Raw genomic sequence first — 17,868 nt, 5'->3', positions numbered from 1 at the left:
TGGGGGAGGCAGTGGACTTTTTATGCTTATGCTATGTGAGACTGCTGAGCATGCTTCTTGGCCTACATAGCCTGCAGTCTGCTACAACTACTGCTGTTACACACATGTGGGCGAGTACGCACGCACGCACACACACACACAATCTGCTCCAGTCACGTCTCTTGTGCTAAAGGAGCAGCATGCTGAGTCACAGGCCCCCAAGCCTTAGTTTTTCACAGGCCCCACAATGCTATGCTGTTTATCATGACACAAGGCAGAACAATGGCGTGCAGACGGCGCAGGGAGACAAGCCGGCACAGGGGGCACAGAGGGGACATTGGTCTGGGTTCCCTCTGGTAGAACTGTGGATGCATGGACACGACTGCTAGAGGCCCTCCACACCCTGCACCCTGGATAAGACTGTGTGTGTGTGTGTATGTGTACTCTTAGTGTGTGTGCGTGTGCATGTGCGTGTGCATGTGCATGTACTGTATGTGCGTGTGTGTGTGTGTGTGTGTGTGTGTGTGTGTGTGTGTGTGTGTGTGTGTGTGTGTGTGTGTATGTACTGTATGTGTATGTGCGTATGTGTATGTGCGTGTGTGTGCGTGCGTGCGTGTGGGCGTGCATGCGTGCTTGCATGTGCACGTGCGTATGCATATCTGTGAATGCGTCCATGCGCAAGTTTTATGGCTGGTCTGGGTCTCTCCTGTAGGGGCTGTGGGTGTATGTACATGGTTACTCCAGCACTGTAGAACCCTGCACTGGCCAGATAAGACTATTTGAGTAACACTGGTCCAGGATCAGCTGTTGTCTGCAGGGAGAGTCTACTCCCTGACAGCTCATGATCTCAGACCTGCCAGAGTGTTCTCAAGGAGAGTGAGAGAGAAACATGTACTGACACACAGTCAGAGGGTAAAAAATACCTTACCCAGGCATCTTCCAAATTATTGCCTGACTCAAGAGCGATGATGCTTGGGGGACTAAATTGTCCTGCCAAAGGACTAGCCAAGCCTTAATGTGCAGGGACAGCTCTGACACACTGACACACAGCCAGAGACTGTCATAGCACTCAGAAATGTACTGAGGCAAATCATAGATAAGGGTACATTAGGTATCTGCCTACATACTATGGCAAAGGGCTCATTATACAGTATGTGGATAGAATATTGAGGGAATCCATGTCTGTATCCTCAGTTTCTCACCAGGGGTGCATTAACTAGAAACCAAACGGAAGCAAATGGCTGGGACTAATATGAACTTGTGCAATAACAAAATGCAAATTTTCGTTGCAAATCGTTTTCCGTTGCAAAGCATTTTGCTATGGTGTGAACTAATGAATGCACCCCTGATGTTTGAGAGCATCCTGACACATGCATGTGGGTGTTAACATGATATTAAGGGTGTGTGTGTGCGTAGTGGGTGTGTGTGTGCGTAGTATGTATGTGGTGTGTGTGTTGATGCATGCATTCATGTGTCTTTGTGAGCATTTGTGAATATGTGTGTGTGTGTGTGTGTGCGTGTGTGTGTGTGTGTGTGTGTGTGTGTGTGTGTGTGTGTGTGTGTGTGTGTGTGTGTGTGTGTGTGTGTGTGTGTGTGTGTGTGTGTGTGTGTGTGTGTTTCTCGTGGTAAGTGAGAGTGTCAACCCATTCCTCCATAAACAGCAACTCTCCACAGGGCAGTGCTGTAAATAGGGGTCCAGGGACCAGTAAGCCAGCTAGTATACAGCACTGGGGACTAGCCAAGACTCTGCTAAGAGCCTGGAGCTATCACAAGACCTCCTCAGAAACACCTTCAGAAGAGCAGGGGGATAGGTAGTGTGTTGTTAATGTGGTGCTAATGTTCTGTCTACTGGACCAACGCTGGTAAAAGACACAGACGGCCATGTTAACCAATGTAGGCAGGAGAACTTACCACAACCCAGAGAGAGAAGGGCTGTCAGCAGAGCCTGCAGTCCACAGGCTCTGAGCCTGCAGACTGTCGCACCCAGCATCCTGGACCTGAGAGAGAGAGAGAGAGAGAGAGAGAGAGAGATCAATAGAATTAGAAGTTGCTGATATGCTCACCCCCCATTTCCTCCCCTTAACGTGCCAGTTAAAGAGACAAAAGGAAAAAGGTGAGAGGTAGTCAGGAGGCATAGCCATTAGAATCCCATCCACAGACGCAGGTTGTAGTTTATTGTCATGAGTCTTGTCCTGGAGGCAGAACTGAGTGATTTCCTCTTAGATACACCAGCTGTAAAGTCAAAATTGTCTATATTATACAAATTCATTTAAGGTCAGTGTGGTCAGGGTTATGGTTAGGTTTAAAATCCGATCATGACTTTGTGGCTGTGCCAGCTAGTGACCACTTCTGCAGAGCTGCCTCCAGAACAAGATTCATGATGGAAAAACGCTAACCTGCTCCACAGACAGCCCTTGTAGTGACAAATCAAACAGGAGTAATGTCAGGTTACATCAGAGGACACTGATAATGTTGCTCACTTTACAATCTCCCTTCAATCAGAGACTGAGCTGTACCTAGAACAGCCCAGGATGTAAGCCACAACCCAATTTGATTGACAATCAGCTGGATACGGTCTTTGTATTGAAGAATGTTATTAATTGGCGACCCATCAGCTTCCTCTGTTTACTCTACCAAAGGGAAAGATGTTTACATCAAAATGTCTGAGCACCACAACACAACATGCAAATACAACACCTTTGAAGCCTCTGTTCCCATGGTAATTGTTACACATGGCATGTTTGACATTTTCACTCGTGAGTGTGGAGGCAGCTGGTATGTGAGAAAGAGCCTGGTGTTTGTATTAGTTAATTGGAAAACCTTTTCCGTTTCGTTGGGAAGGTGAAAGAAAACCTTCCTTACCACAAAAGGAGTGATTTTCTTTCTTTCATTCCTTTCTTTCTTTCACTCATTTTCCAATATCAATACAAACACATTTGATAATGAATAAAAGTGAGGTCCTAATCATCTCAATCTCTCTAGAAGAATCATTAAAGCAGACAGTGAAAATCCAGTTGAAAAAATGACTTCATTTCAATAAAATTCCATACAACTTTATCAATCCCATCAGGTGCAATACATAGAGAATTGTCTGAGCACATGCACACAATTACAGCATAAAGAGAAAAGCAGACGTTGCAACTAGGTACAGACCAGACCAAATTATTCCAGAGAGTAGGGTCCAGTGTGGGTTGAGGATGAACTGAGTCCCAGTGAGAGAGGTCAGCCCCTGGTGTGAGGACAGAGAAACCCTGTGTATAAATAATGAATGTTATGTGGCAGTTCTGGAGACAAGGTGTTCAGCCTGGCGCGGCGGTTAGGCAGCCAAGGGGCGAAATCCGAGGAGAGGGTACCACAGATAGCCAGAGTCCATTACAGTCGCGCTATTCACTCAGACTGTTTAAAGGCAAACAAGGACAAACACTAGCCACAACCAGCCCAGCCAGGCTGTTCTCTATGGGAGGACTATACAGTACCAGTCAAAAGTTTGGACACACCTACTCATTCAAGGGTTATTCTTTATTTTTACTATTTTCTACATTGTAGAATAATAGTGAAGACATCAAAACTATTTAATAATAGATATGGAATCATGCAGTAACCAAAAAAGTGTTAACAGGTGTGTCTTGTTAAAAGTTAATTTGTGGAATTTCTTTCCTTCTTAATGTGTTTGAGCCAATCAGTTGTGTTGTGACAAGGTAACCCTGTTTGGTAAAAGACCAAGTCCATATTATAGAAAGAACAGTTCAAATAAGCAAAGAGAAACGACAGTCTATCATTAATTTAAGATATGAAGGTGAGTCAATACGGAACATTTCAAGAATTTGAAAGTTTCTTCAAGTGCAGTCGCAAAAACCATCAAGCGCTATGATGAAACTGGCTCTCACAAGGACCACCACAGGAAAGACCCAGAGTTACCTCTGCTGCAGGGGATAAGTTCATTAGAGTTACCAGCCTCAGATTGCAGCCCAAATAAATGCTTCACAGAGTTCAAGTAACTGACACATCTCAACATCAACTGTTCAGAGGAGACTGCGTGAATCAGGCCTTCATGGTCGGATTTCTGCAAATAAACCACTACTAAAGGACACCAATAAAAAGAAAAGACTTGTTTGGGCCGAGAAACACAAGCAATGGACATTAAACTGGTGGATCAGCAGTCCAAATTTGAGATTTTTGGTTTCAACCTCTGTGTCTTTGTGTCTTTCTGTGTCTCTGTGTCTGTTCAGAGTAGGTGAACAGATGATCTCTGCATGTGTGGTTCCCACCGTGAAGCATGGAGGAGGAGGTGTGATGGTGTGGGGGTGCTTTGCTGGTGACACTGTTGGTGATTTATTTAGAATTCAAGGAACACTTAACCAGCATTGCTACCACAGCATTCTGCAGCAATACGCCATCCCATGTGGTTTGCGCTTAGTGGGACTATCATTTGTTTTTTAACCTCTATGGGCTAGGTGGGACGATTGCGTCCCACCTACGTAACAGCCACTGCCAGCCTGTGGCGCGATTTTCAAAACCTTAAAAATCCTATTACTTCAATTTCTCAAACATATGACTATTTTACAGCCATTTAAAGACACGACTCTCGTTAATCTAACCACACTGTCCGATTTCAAAAAGGCTTTACAACGAAAGCAAAACATTAGATTATGTCAGCAGAGTACCAAGCCAGAAATAATCAGACACCCATTTTTCAAGCCAGCATATAATGTCACCAAAACCCAGCAGACAGCTAAATGCAGCACTCACCTTTGATGATCTTCATCAGATGACAACCCTAGGACATTATGTTATACAATACATGCATGTTTTGTTCAATCAAGTTCATATTTATATCAAAAACCAGCTTTTTACATTAGCATGTGACGTTCAGAACTAGCATACCCCCCGCAAACTTCCGGGAATTCGCTAACATTTTACTAAATTACTCACGATAAACGTTCACAAAAAGCATAACAATTATTTTAAGAATTATAGATACAGACCTCCTCTATGCACTCGATATGTCCGATTTTAAAATAGCTTTTTGGTGAAAGCACATTTTGCAATATTCTAAGTACATAGCCCAGGCATCACGGGCTCGCTATTTAGACACCCGGCAAGTTTAGCACTCACCATAATCATATTTACTATTATAAAAGTTTCATTACCTTTTGTTGTCTTCGTCAGAATGCACACCCAGGACTGCTACTTCAATAACAAATGTTGGTTTGGTCCAAAATAATCCATCGTTATATCCGAATAGCGGCGTTTTGTTCGTGCGTTCCAGACACTATCCGAAATAGTAAAGAAGTGTCGCGCGCATCGCGCAATTCGTGACAATAAAATTCTAAATATTCCATTACCGTACTTCGAAGCATGTCAACCGCTGTTTAAAATCAATTTTTACGACATTTTTCTCGTAGAAAGCGATAATATTCCGACAGGGAATCTCCTTTTCGGCAAACAGAGGAAAAAATCCCAAAGGCGGGGCGGTCGGGGTCACGAGCATAAGCCCAGTGTCCCTTGATCGGCCACTTGAGAAAGGCGATAATGTGTTTCAGCCTGGGGCTGGAATGACGACATTCTGTTTTTCCCGGGCTCTGAGCGCCTATGGACGACGTGGGAAGTGTCACGTTAGAGCAGAGATCCTTAGTAAATGATAGAGATGGAAAAGAAGTTCAAGAAATGGTCAGACAGGCCACTTCCTGTAAAGGAATCTCTCAGGTTTTGACCTGCCATTTGAGTTCTGTTATACTCACAGACACCATTCAAACAGTTTTAGAAAATTTAGGGTGTTTTCTATCCATATGTAATAAGTATATGCATATTCTAGTTACTGGGTAGGAGTGGTAACCAGATTAAATCGGGTATGTTTTTTATCCAGCCGTGTCAATACTGCCCCCTAGCCCTAACAGGTTAACAGGACAATGACCCAACACACCTTCAGGCTGTATAAGGGCTATTTGACCAAGGAGAGTGATGGAGTGCTGCATCAGATGACCTGGCCTCCACAATCACCTGACCTCAACCCAATTGAGATGGTTTGGGATGAGTTGGACTGCAGAGTGAAGGAAAAGCAGCCAACAAGTGCTCAGCATAGGTGGGAACTGCTTCAAGACTGTTGGAAAAGCATTCCTCATGAAGCTGGTTGAGAGAATGCCAAGTGTGCAAAGCTGTCATCAAGGCAAAGGGTGGCTACTTTGAAGAATATAAAATATATTTTGATTTGTTTAACATTTTTTTGGTTACTACATGATTCCATATGTGTTATTTCAAAGGTTTGATGTCTTCACTCTTATTCTACTATGTAGACAATAGTAAAAATAAAGAAAACCCTTGAATGTGTAGGTGTGTCCAAACTTTTGACTGGTACTGTACATACACAATAAAATACAAAAACACAGTCATGAGAAATACAAATAAAACATCACAAATCACCCAGGAAAACAGTTACATTGCTCCACAAATCCACAAGTCCTCAATCAATACATGAAATTGTTGGAATGGCACCAGAACATCAATATGAAATCCTTTTTGAATTTTGTTCCAGTAATACGGAACATCAAAACTAAAAGCAGATTTACCTCGCTCGGTGGAGACCCTAGGAACCTCAAGAGTTAACCAATCCTGTGAACGGGTTAGACAACTTAGGTGTCTATACTTCAACAGCAAAATTAGATAAGACGGAAGTTTATGAAGTAGGGCCTCTAGAGAGGAGGCTCCCTCTCTCCTCTCCTCTCTTTATCTGTCTACTCTACTCCCTCCTTTTCCTTGTGAGGAGCATTCCAGGTTAATTGACAGGGCCTTTCAGCAGTGTGGCGTTAATGTGGCATAGCCTCCTCCTACCACCCTTCCATACCTCCCGACATCCCTCCATCCCTTCACCCCAATAGCCCATCTGTTCATTGCATCTTTCATGTCAGTGTGACCAATCCCTCATAATGTAGGGCACACTGCTGCATACACACTGAGAAACACTCATGCAAACACTCAGAGGGTCAAATGTCAATTACAGCTCTGCTATTCGCTAAGACTGTCTCAAAGGCAAACAAGGACAAACACCAGCCACAGACAGCCCAGCCAGGTTGTTCTATATAGGAGGAGTATGTACCTGTGTGACTCAGTTGGGTGAGTTTGGAACTTGCAATGCCAGGGTTGTGGGTTCGATTCCCACAGGGGACCAGTATGAAAATGTATACACTCACTACTGTAAGTCAATCTGGATAAGAGTGTCTGATAAATGACTAAAATGTACATGTAAATTAATACAGCTGGGCACACCTTATCCCTCCTAAATATTACTACAGATCAGCACTTCAATGCTGCCCAAATGATGATGTGATATTATACTAGAGGTAGGAATTTTTCCCCACCATGTTACCTGACCTGGGAAAACTCCTGCCTGTAGTTATAACCTCTGGCCTATGAGTATTTCCTGGTTAGAAAAATCCAGGGCTCTAATTATTAGACTCCTTAGTACCATGCTACGGTCAAGGCAAGAATGCTAGGATATTTTCTAGACTTCGTTAGCAAGGAAATCTCCTTGCTAACGAAGTCTAGAAAATATCCTATTCCCTTTCTAGACTGTTTTTATGTCCAAAGGCTTTTCATGACACGCAGACCCACTTCAATCCCAGACCAATAGTCTCTTCTGAGCTCCATGGCCCTCTCTCCACATCATCAATATGGATAAAGACCTGTATTCCTGTGTGTTCAATAGGGCTAAGTCACAACACTATGTCTGCTCTAACTTTGCCACTATCTTTAGCCATTTTCTTCGCATTACTCTCTCTTCCTTCTCTCTCGTTCTCTCTTTCTCTTTCTCTCGGTCTCTCTCTTCTCAGCAGTTCTTTATTCTTGCCTTCGACCTCTACGCTGCCAGCCTGTAACCTCCATCACTGCTTTCATCGACCTTCGACCTCTACGCTGCCAGCCTGTAACCTCCATCACTGCTTTCATCGACCTTCGACCTCTACGCTGCCAGCCTGTAACCTCCATCACTACTTTCATCGACCTTCGACCTCTACGCTGCCAGCCTGTAACCTCCATCACTGCCTTCATCGACCTTCGACCTCCACGCTGCCAGCCTGTAACCACCATCACTGCTTTCATCGACTTTCAACCTCTACGCTGCCAGCCTGTAACCTCTTTCATCGCAGCTTGAAAACTCAGGAGTCTATCTGTTAATTGTATCTGCGAGTTGGAGCCATACTGTTTTCTACCGGCCCTCCGCAAGTAGGGGACAGCCGCCAAGCTGTGAGTGTCCTTTCAAATACCCACTCTCTATGCTCCGCTGGCTCACCGGACTGGACATCACCGCGACGCCCACATGAACCTGCTGCTATTTACACAGCTGCATACATTTCACACACTGACATACACACAACCCAAGCATGCACAAAAGTACACAGGAGCACACACACAGACAAGAATGTATGCACACACACACACACACACACACACACACACACACACACACACACACACACACACACACACACACACACACACACACACACACACACAGAGAGAGAAACCTGTACACACAGCCACACACAACCAGAAAGTATACATAAAGTATTGTGACTCTGATACTCTCTGTTTCTATCATAACTCGTGACAGATTAGACATACAGTAATTACGGCATTAGCGTTGTGTGATAACAGAGAGACCAGAACAGGTGTCTACTGTCCTGTACCACACACTGAGATAATGCTCCATACTGAGAAGTCTGAGAGGAGTCACTGGGAGCCTCACTGTATCCCTCCACAGCCTACACAGCTGCTTCATCCCAGCTGGTGGGGAGCTCTGCTCAGCCTGTCAGACTTGACTGCTCCGTCCATGCTGTCACACCCATATGGGAGGGAGGGAGGGTTTTTTGTGCTGTTACCACCTGTCAGGAGCTCATGCTGTCCCTCTACGGAGAATATTTCAGCACTTCTCTCTGTCAAAGTTCTTTCTGTCTTCCAAAAAGTTTCTCTATCATTCTTTCTGCTCACTCTCTCCTCTCTTTATATGTCTTCTCCCTCCCTCCTTTCTGCCATTCTAAACCACCATGGAGTCCGACTCTCTCTCTGTCTGCTCCCTCCATGGAGTCTGACTCTCCCTCTCTCTGCTCCCTCCATGGAGTCTGACTCTCTCTGTCTCTGCTCCCTCCATGGAGTCCGACTCTCTCTCTGTCTGCTCCCTCCATGGAGTCTGACTCTCCCTCTCTCTGCTCCCTCCATGGAGTCTGACTCTCCCTCTCTCCTCTGCTCCCTCCATGGAGTCTGACTCTCCCTCTCTCCTCTGCTCCCTCCATGGAGTCTGACTCTCCCTCTCTCTGCTCCCTCCATGGAGTCTGACTCTCCCTCTCTCCTCTGCTCCCTCCATGGAGTCTGACTCTCCCTCTCTCTGCTCCCTCCATGGAGTCTGACTCTCTCTGTCTCTGCTCCCTCCATGGAGTCTGACACTCCCTCTCTCCTCTGCTCCCTCCATGGAGTCTGACTCTCCCCTCTCTCCTCTGCTCCCTCCATGGAGTCTGACTCTCCCTCTCTCCTCTGCTCCCTCCATGGAGTCTGACTCTTCCTCTCTCCTCTGCTCCCTCCATGGAGTCTGACTCTTCCTCTCTCCTCTGCTCCCTCCATGGAGTCTGACTCTTCCTCTCTCCTCTGCTCCCTCCATGGAGTCTGACTCTCTCTCTGTCTGCTCCCTCCATGGAGTCTGACTCTCCCTCTCTCTGCTCCCTCCATGGAGTCTGACTCTCCCTCTCTCTGCTCCTTCCATGGAGTCTGACTCTCCCTCTCTCTGCTCCCTCCATGGAGTCTGACTCTCCCTCTCTCTGCTCCCTCCATGGAGTCTGACTCTCCCTCTCTCTGCTCCCTCCATGGAGTCTGACTCTCCCTCTCTCTGCTCCCTCCATGGAGTCTGACTCTCCCTCTCTCTGCTCCCTCCATGGAGTCTGACTCTCCCTCTCCTCTGCTCCTTCCATGGAGTCTGACTCTCCCTCTCTCCTCTGCTCCCTCCATGGAGTCTGACTCTTCCTCTCTCCTCTGCTCCCTCCATGGAGTCTGACTCTCCCTCTCTCCTCTGCTCCCTCCATGGAGTCTGACTCTCCCTCTCTCCTCTGCTCCCTCCGTGGAGTCTGACTCTCCCTCTCTCTGCTCCCTCCATGGAGTCTGACTCTCCCTCTCTCTGCTCCCTCCATGGAGTCTGACTCTCCCTCTCTCTGCTCCCTCCATGGAGTCTGACTCTCCCTCTCTCCTCTGCTCCCTCCATGGAGTCTGACTCTCCCTCTCTCTGCTCCCACCATGGAGTCTGACTCTCCCTCTCTCCTCTGCTCCCTCCATGGAGTCTGACTCTCCCTCTCTCCTCTGCTCCCTACATGGAGTCTGACTCTCCCTCTCTCTGTCTGCTCCCTCCATGGAGTCTGACTCTCCCTCTCTCCTCTGCTCCCTCCATGGAGTCTGACTCTCCCTCTCTCCTCTGCTCCCTCCATGGAGTCTGACTCTCTCTGTCTCTGCTCCCTCCATGGAGTCCGACTCTCTCTCTGTCTGCTCCCTCCATGGAGTCTGACTCTCCCTCTCTCTGCTCCCTCCATGGAGTCTGACTCTCCCTCTCTCCTCTGCTCCCTCCATGGAGTCTGACTCTCCCTCTCTCCTCTGCTCCCTCCATGGAGTCTGACTCTTCCTCTCTCCTCTGCTCCCTCCATGGAGTCTGACTCTCCCTCTCTCTGCTCCCTCCATGGAGTCTGACTCTCCCTCTCTCTGCTCCCTCCATGGAGTCTGACTCTCTCTGTCTCTGCTCCCTCCATGGAGTCTGACTCTCTCTGTCTCTGCTCCCTCCATGGAGTCTGACTCTCCCTCTCTCCTCTGCTCCCTCCATGGAGTCTGACTCTCACTCTCCTCTGCTCCTTCCATGGAGTCTGACTATCACTCTCCTCTGCTCCCTCCATGGAGTCTGACTCTCCCTCTCTCCTCTGCTCCCTCCATGGAGTCTGACTCTCCCTCTCTCCTCTGCTCCCTCCATGGAGTCTGACTCTCCCTCTCTCCTCTGCTCCCTCCGTGGAGTCTGACTCTCCCTCTCTCTGCTCCCTCCATGGAGTCTGACTCTCCCTCTCTCTGCTCCCTCCATGGAGTCTGACTCTCCCTCTCTCTGCTCCCTCCATGGAGTCTGACTCTCCCTCTCTCCTCTGCTCTCTCCATGGAGTCAGACTCTCCCTCTCTCCTCTGCTCCCTCCATGGAGTCTGACTCTCCCTCTCTCCTCTGCTCCCTCCATGGAGTCTGACTCTCCCTCTCTCTGCTCCCAACATGGAGTCTGACTCTCCCTCTCTCCTCTGCTCCCTCCATGGAGTCTGACTCTCCCTCTCTCCTCTGCTCCCTACATGGAGTCTGACTCTCCCTCTCTCTGTCTGCTCCCTCCATGGAGTCTGACTCTCCCTCTCTCCTCTGCTCCCTCCATGGAGTCTGACTCTCCCTCTCTCCTCTGCTCCCTCCATGGAGTCTGACTCTCTCTGTCTCTGCTCCCTCCATGGAGTCCGACTCTCTCTCTGTCTGCTCCCTCCATGGAGTCTGACTCTCCCTCTCTCCTCTGCTCCCTCCATGGAGTCTGACTCTCCCTCTCTCCTCTGCTCCCTCCATGGAGTCTGACTCTTCCTCTCTCCTCTGCTCCCTCCATGGAGTCTGACTCTCCCTCTCTCTGCTCCCTCCATGGAGTCTGACTCTCCCTCTCTCTGCTCCCTCCATGGAGTCTGACTCTTCCTCTCTCCTCTGCTCCCTCCATGGAGTCTGACTCTCCCTCTCTCTGCTCCCTCCATGGAGTCTGACTCTCTCTGTCTCTGCTCCCTCCATGGAGTCTGACTATCACTCTCTCTGCTCCCTCCATGGAGTCTGACTCTCCCTCTCTCTGCTCCCTCCATGGAGTCTGACTCTTCCTCTCTCCTCTGCTCCCTCCATGGAGTCTGACTCTCCCTCTCTCTGCTCCCTCCATGGAGTCTGACTCTCCCTCTCTCTGCTCCCTCCATGGAGTCTGACTCTTCCTCTCTCCTCTGCTCCCTCCATGGAGTCTGACTCTCCCTCTCTCTGCTCCCTCCATGGAGTCTGACTCTCTCTGTCTCTGCTCCCTCCATGGAGTCTGACTCTCTCTGTCTCTGCTCCCTCCATGGAGTCTGACTATCACTCTCCTCTGCTCCCTCCATGGAGTCTGACTCTCTCTGTCTCTGCTCCCTCCATGGAGTCTGACTCTCTCTGTCTCTGCTCCCTCCATGGAGTCTGACTCTCCCTCTCTCCTCTGCTCCCTCCATGGAGTCTGACTCTCTCTCTGTCTGCTCCCTCCATGGAGTCTGACTCTCCCTCTTTCTGCTCCTTCCATGGAGTCTGACTCTCCCTCTCCTCCGCTCCCTCCATGGAGTCTGACTCTCCCTCTCTCCTCTGCTCCCTCCATGGAGTCTGACTCTCCCTCTCCTCCGCTCCCTCCATGGAGTCTGACTCTTCCTCTCTCCTCTGCTCCCTCCATGGAGTCTGACTCTCCCTCTCTCCTCTGCTCCCTCCATGGAGTCTGACTCTCTCTCTGTCTGCTCCCTCCATGGAGTCTGACTCTCCCTCTTTCTGCTCCTTCCATGGAGTCTGACTCTCCCTCTCCTCCGCTCCCTCCATGGAGTCTGACTCTCCCTCTCTCTGCTCCCTCCATGGAGTCTGACTCTCCCTCTCTCTGCTCCCTCCATGGAGTCTGATTCTCCCTCTATCTGCTCCCTCCATGGAGTCTGACTCTCCCTCTCTCTGCTCCCTCCATGGAGTCTGACTATCCCTCTCCTCTGCTCCTTCCATGGAGTCTGACTCTCCCTCTCTCCTCTGCTCCCTCCATGGAGTCTGACTCTCCCTCTCTCCTCTGCTCCCTCCGTGGAGTCTGACTCTCCCTCTGTCTGCTCCCTCCATGGAGTCTGACTCTCCCTCTCCTCTGCTCCCTCCATGGAGTCTGACTCTCCCTCTCCTCTGCTCCCTCCATGGAGTCTGACTCTCCCTCTCTCTGCTCCCTCCATGGAGTCTGACTCTCCCTCTCTCTGCTCCCTCCATGGAGTCTGACTCTCCCTCTCTCCTCTGCTCCCTCCATGGAGTCTGACTCTCCCTCTCTCCTCTGCTCCCTCCATGGAGTCTGACTCTCCCTCTCTCTGCTCCCTCCATGGAGTCTGACTCTCCCTCTCTCCTCTGCTCCCTCCATGGAGTCTGACTCTCCCTCTCTCCTCTGCTCCCTCCATGGAGTCTGACTCTCCCTCTCTCTGCTCCCTCCATGGAGTCTGACTCTCCCTCTCTCTGCTCCCTACATGGAGTCTGACTCTCCCTCTCTCTGCTCCCTCCATGGAGTCTGACTCTCCCTCTCTCCTCTGCTCCCTCCATGGAGTCTGACTCTCCCTCTCTCTGCTCCCTCCATGGAGTCTGACTCTCCCTCTCTCCTCTGCTCCCTCCATGGAGTCTGACTCTCCCTCTCTCCTCTGCTCCCTCCATGGAGTCTGACTCTCCCTCTCTCTGCTCCCTCCATGGAGTCTGACTCTCCCTCTGTCTGCTCCCTCCATGGAGTCTGACTCTCCCTCTCTCTGCTCCCTCCATGGAGTCTGACTCTCCCCTCTCTCTGCTCCCTCCATGGAGTCTGACTCTCCCTCTCTCTGCTCCCTCCATGGAGTCTGACTCTCCCTCTCTCCTCTGCTCCTTCCATGGAGTCTGACTCTCCTCTCTCCTCTGCTCCCTCCATGGAGTCTGACTCTTCCTCTCTCCTCTGCTCCCTCCATGGAGTCTGACTCTCCCTCTCCTCTGCTCCCTCCATGGAGTCTGACTCTCCCTCTGTCTGCTCCCTCCATGGAGTCTGACTCTCCCTCTCTTCTGCTCCCTCCGTGGAGTCTGACTCTCCTGTCTCTGCTCCCTCCATGGAGTCTGACTCTCTCTCTCTCTGCTCCCTCCATGGAGTCTGACTCTCTCTGTCTCTGCTCCCTCCATGGAGTCTGACTCTCCCTCTCTCTGCTCCCTCCATGGAGTCTGACTCTCCCTCTCTCTGCTCCCTCCATGGAGTCTGACTCTCCCTCTCTCTGCTCCCTCCATGGAGTCTGACTCTCCCTCTCCTCTGCTCCTTCCATGGAGTCTGACTCTCCCTCTCTCCTCTGCTCCCTCCATGGAGTCTGACTCTCCCTCTCTCCTCTGCTCCCTCCATGGAGTCTGACTCTCTCTCTGTCTGCTCCCTCCATGGAGTCTGACTCTCCCTCTCCTCTGCTCCCTCCATGGAGTCTGACTCTCCCTCTCCTCTGCTCCCTCCGTGGAGTCTGACTCTCCCTCTCTCTGCTCCCTCCATGGAGTCTGACTCTCCCTCTCTCTGCTCCCTCCATGGAGTCTGACTCTCCCTCTCTCCTCTGCTCCCTCCATGGAGTCTGACTCTTCCTCTCTCCTCTGCTCCCTCCATGGAGTCTGACTCTCCCTCTCTCCTCTGCTCCCTCCATGGAGTCTGACTCTCCCTCTCTCTGCTCCCTCCATGGAGTCTGACTCTCCCCTCTCTCCTCTGCTCCCTCCATGGAGTCTGACTCTCCCTCTCTCTGCTCCCTCCATGGAGTCTGACTCTCCCTCTCTCTGCTCCCACCATGGAGTCTGACTCTCCCTCTCTCCTCTGCTCCCTCCATGGAGTCTGACTCTCCCTCTCTCCTCTGCTCCCTACATGGAGTCTGACTCTCCCTCTCTCTGTCTGCTCCCTCCATGGAGTCTGACTCTCCCTCTCTCCTCTGCTCCCTCCATGGAGTCTGACTCTCCCTCTCTCCTCTGCTCCCTCCATGGAGTCTGACTCTCTCTGTCTCTGCTCCCTCCATGGAGTCCGACTCTCTCTCTGTCTGCTCCCTCCATGGAGTCTGACTCTCCCCTCTCTCTGCTCCTTCCATGGAGTCTGACTCTCCCTCTCTCCTCTGCTCCCTCCATGGAGTCTGACTCTCCCTCTCTCCTCTGCTCCCTCCATGGAGTCTGACTCTTCCTCTCTCCTCTGCTCCCTCCATGGAGTCTGACTCTCCCTCTCCTCTGCTCCCTCCATGGAGTCTGACTCTCCCTCTCTCTGCTCCCTCCATGGAGTCTGACTCTCCCTCTCTCTGCTCCCTCCATGGAGTCTGACTCTCCCTCTCTCTGCTCCCTCCATGGAGTCTGACTCTCCCTCTCTCTGCTCCCTCCATGGAGTCTGACTCTCCCTCTCCTCTGCTCCTTCCATGGAGTCTGACTCTCCCTCTCTCCTCTGCTCCCTCCATGGAGTCTGACTCTCCCTCTCTCCTCTGCTCCCTCCATGGAGTCTGACTCTCTCTCTGTCTGCTCCCTCCATGGAGTCTGACTCTCCCTCTCCTCTGCTCCCTCCATGGAGTCTGACTCTCCCTCTCCTCTGCTCCCTCCGTGGAGTCTGACTCTCCCTCTCTCTGCTCCCTCCATGGAGTCTGACTCTCCCTCTCTCTGCTCCCTCCATGGAGTCTGACTCTCCCTCTCTCCTCTGCTCCCTCCATGGAGTCTGACTCTTCCTCTCTCCTCTGCTCCCTCCATGGAGTCTGACTCTCCCTCTCTCCTCTGCTCCCTCCATGGAGTCTGACTCTCCCTCTCTCTGCTCCCTCCATGGAGTCTGACTCTCCCTCTCTCCTCTGCTCCCTCCATGGAGTCAGACTCTCCCTCTCTCCTCTGCTCCCTCCATGGAGTCTGACTCTCCCTCTCTCCTCTGCTCCCTCCATGGAGTCTGACTCTCCCTCTCTCTGCTCCCTCCATGGAGTCTGACTCTCCCTCTCTCTGCTCCCACCATGGAGTCTGACTCTCCCTCTCTCCTCTGCTCCCTCCATGGAGTCTGACTCTCCCTCTCTCCTCTGCTCCCTACATGGAGTCTGACTCTCCCCTCTCTCTGTCTTCTCCCTCCATGGAGTCTGACTCTCCCTCTCTCCTCTGCTCCCTCCATGGAGTCTGACTCTCCCTCTCTCCTCTGCTCCCTCCATGGAGTCTGACTCTCTCTGTCTCTGCTCCCTCCATGGAGTCCGACTCTCTCTCTGTCTGCTCCCTCCATGGAGTCTGACTCTCCCCTCTCTCTGCTCCCTCCATGGAGTCTGACTCTCCCTCTCTCCTCTGCTCCCTCCATGGAGTCTGACTCTCCCTCTCTCCTCTGCTCCCTCCATGGAGTCTGACTCTTCCTCTCTCCTCTGCTCCCTCCATGGAGTCTGACTCTCCCTCTCCTCTGCTCCCTCCATGGAGTCTGACTCTCCCTCTCTCTGCTCCCTCCATGGAGTCTGACTCTCCCTCTCTCTGCTCCCTCCATGGAGTCTGACTCTCCCTCTCTCTGCTCCCTCCATGGAGTCTGACTCTCCCTCTCTCCTCTGCTCCCTCCATGGAGTCTGACTCTTGATCTCTCCTCTGCTCCCTCCATGGAGTCTGACTCTCCCTCTCTCCTCTGCTCCCTCCATGGAGTCTGACTCTCTCTCTGTCTGCTCCCTCCATGGAGTCTGACTCTCCCTCTCCTCTGCTCCCTCCATGGAGTCTGACTCTCCCTCTCCTCCGCTCCCTCCATGGAGTCTGACTCTCCCTCTCTCTGCTACCTCCATGGAGTCTGACTCTCCCTCTCCTCTGCTCCCTCCATGGAGTCTGACTCTCCCTCTCCTCTGCTCCCTCCATGGAGTCTGACTCTCCCTCTCTCTGCTCCCTCCATGGAGTCTGACTCTCCCTCTCTCTCTGCTCCCTCCATGGAGTCTGACTCTTCCTCTCTCCTCTGCTCCCTCCATGGAGTCTGACTCTCCCTCTCTCGTCTGCTCCCTCCATGGAGTCTGACTCTCCCCTCTCTCTGCTCCCTCCATGGAGTCTGACTCTCCCTCTCCTCTGCTCCCTCCATGGAGTCTGACTCTCCCTCTCTCTGCTCCCTCCATGGAGTCTGACTCTCCCTCTCTCTGCTCCCTCCATGGAGTCTGACTCTCCCTCTCTCTCTGCTCCCTCCATGGAGTCTGACTCTCCCTCTCTCCTCTGCTCCCTCCATGGAGTCTGACTCTCCCTCTCTCCTCTGCTCCCTCCATGGAGTCTGACTCTCCCTCTCTCCTCTGCTCCCTCCATGGAGTCTGACTCTCTCTGTCTCTGCTCCCTCCATGGAGTCCGACTCTCTCTCTGTCTGCTCCCTCCATGGAGTCTGACTCTCCCTCTCTCTGCTCCCTCCATGGAGTCTGACTCTCCCTCTCTCCTCTGCTCCCTCCATGGAGTCTGACTCTCCCTCTCTCCTCTGCTCCCTCCATGGAGTCTGACTCTTCCTCTCTCCTCTGCTCCCTCCATGGAGTCTGACTCTCCCTCTCCTCTGCTCCCTCCATGGAGTCTGACTCTCCCTCTCTCTGCTCCCTCCATGGAGTCTGACTCTCCCTCTCTCTGCTCCCTCCATGGAGTCTGACTCTCCCTCTCTCTGCTCCCTCCATGGAGTCTGACTCTCCCTCTCTCTGCTCCCTCCATGGAGTCTGACTCTCCCTCTCTCTGCTCCCTCCATGGAGTCTGACTCTCCCTCTCCTCTGCTCCTTCCATGGAGTCTGACTCTCCCCTCTCTCCTCTGCTCCCTCCATGGAGTCTGACTCTCCCTCTCTCCTCTGCTCCCTCCATGGAGTCTGACTCTCTCTCTGTCTGCTCCCTCCATGGAGTCTGACTCTCCCTCTCCTCTGCTCCCTCCATGGAGTCTGACTCTCCCTCTCCTCTGCTCCCTCCGTGGAGTCTGACTCTCCCTCTCTCTGCTCCCTCCATGGAGTCTGACTCTCCCTCTCTCTGCTCCCTCCATGGAGTCTGACTCTCCCTCTCTCCTCTGCTCCCTCCATGGAGTCTGACTCTTCCTCTCTCCTCTGCTCCCTCCATGGAGTCTGACTCTCCCTCTCTCCTCTGCTCCCTCCATGGAGTCTGACTCTCCCTCTCTCTGCTCCCTCCAT

The 17,868-nt window shown here is 51.4% G+C and overlaps 1 protein-coding gene across 1 annotated transcript in view; it reads right to left on the bottom strand.

Annotated features, from left to right (window-relative positions):
• ncanb (neurocan b) overlaps positions 1 to 17,868 on the bottom strand; it is a 248,427-nt gene that overhangs the window by 162,303 nt on the left and 68,256 nt on the right. Inside the window, exon 2 of the mRNA XM_045697231.1 lies at positions 1,891 to 1,976. Coding sequence (XP_045553187.1) covers positions 1,891 to 1,969 — 79 coding nt within the window. The 5' untranslated portion in view covers positions 1,970 to 1,976. The remainder of the gene's footprint in view (positions 1 to 1,890; positions 1,977 to 17,868) is intronic.

This window comes from Salmo salar, chromosome ssa16 (assembly GCF_905237065.1).
Source record: "Salmo salar chromosome ssa16, Ssal_v3.1, whole genome shotgun sequence".
Taxonomy (NCBI): Eukaryota; Metazoa; Chordata; class Actinopteri; order Salmoniformes; family Salmonidae; genus Salmo; species Salmo salar.
This window is presented reverse-complemented; position numbering and strand designations above follow the sequence as displayed.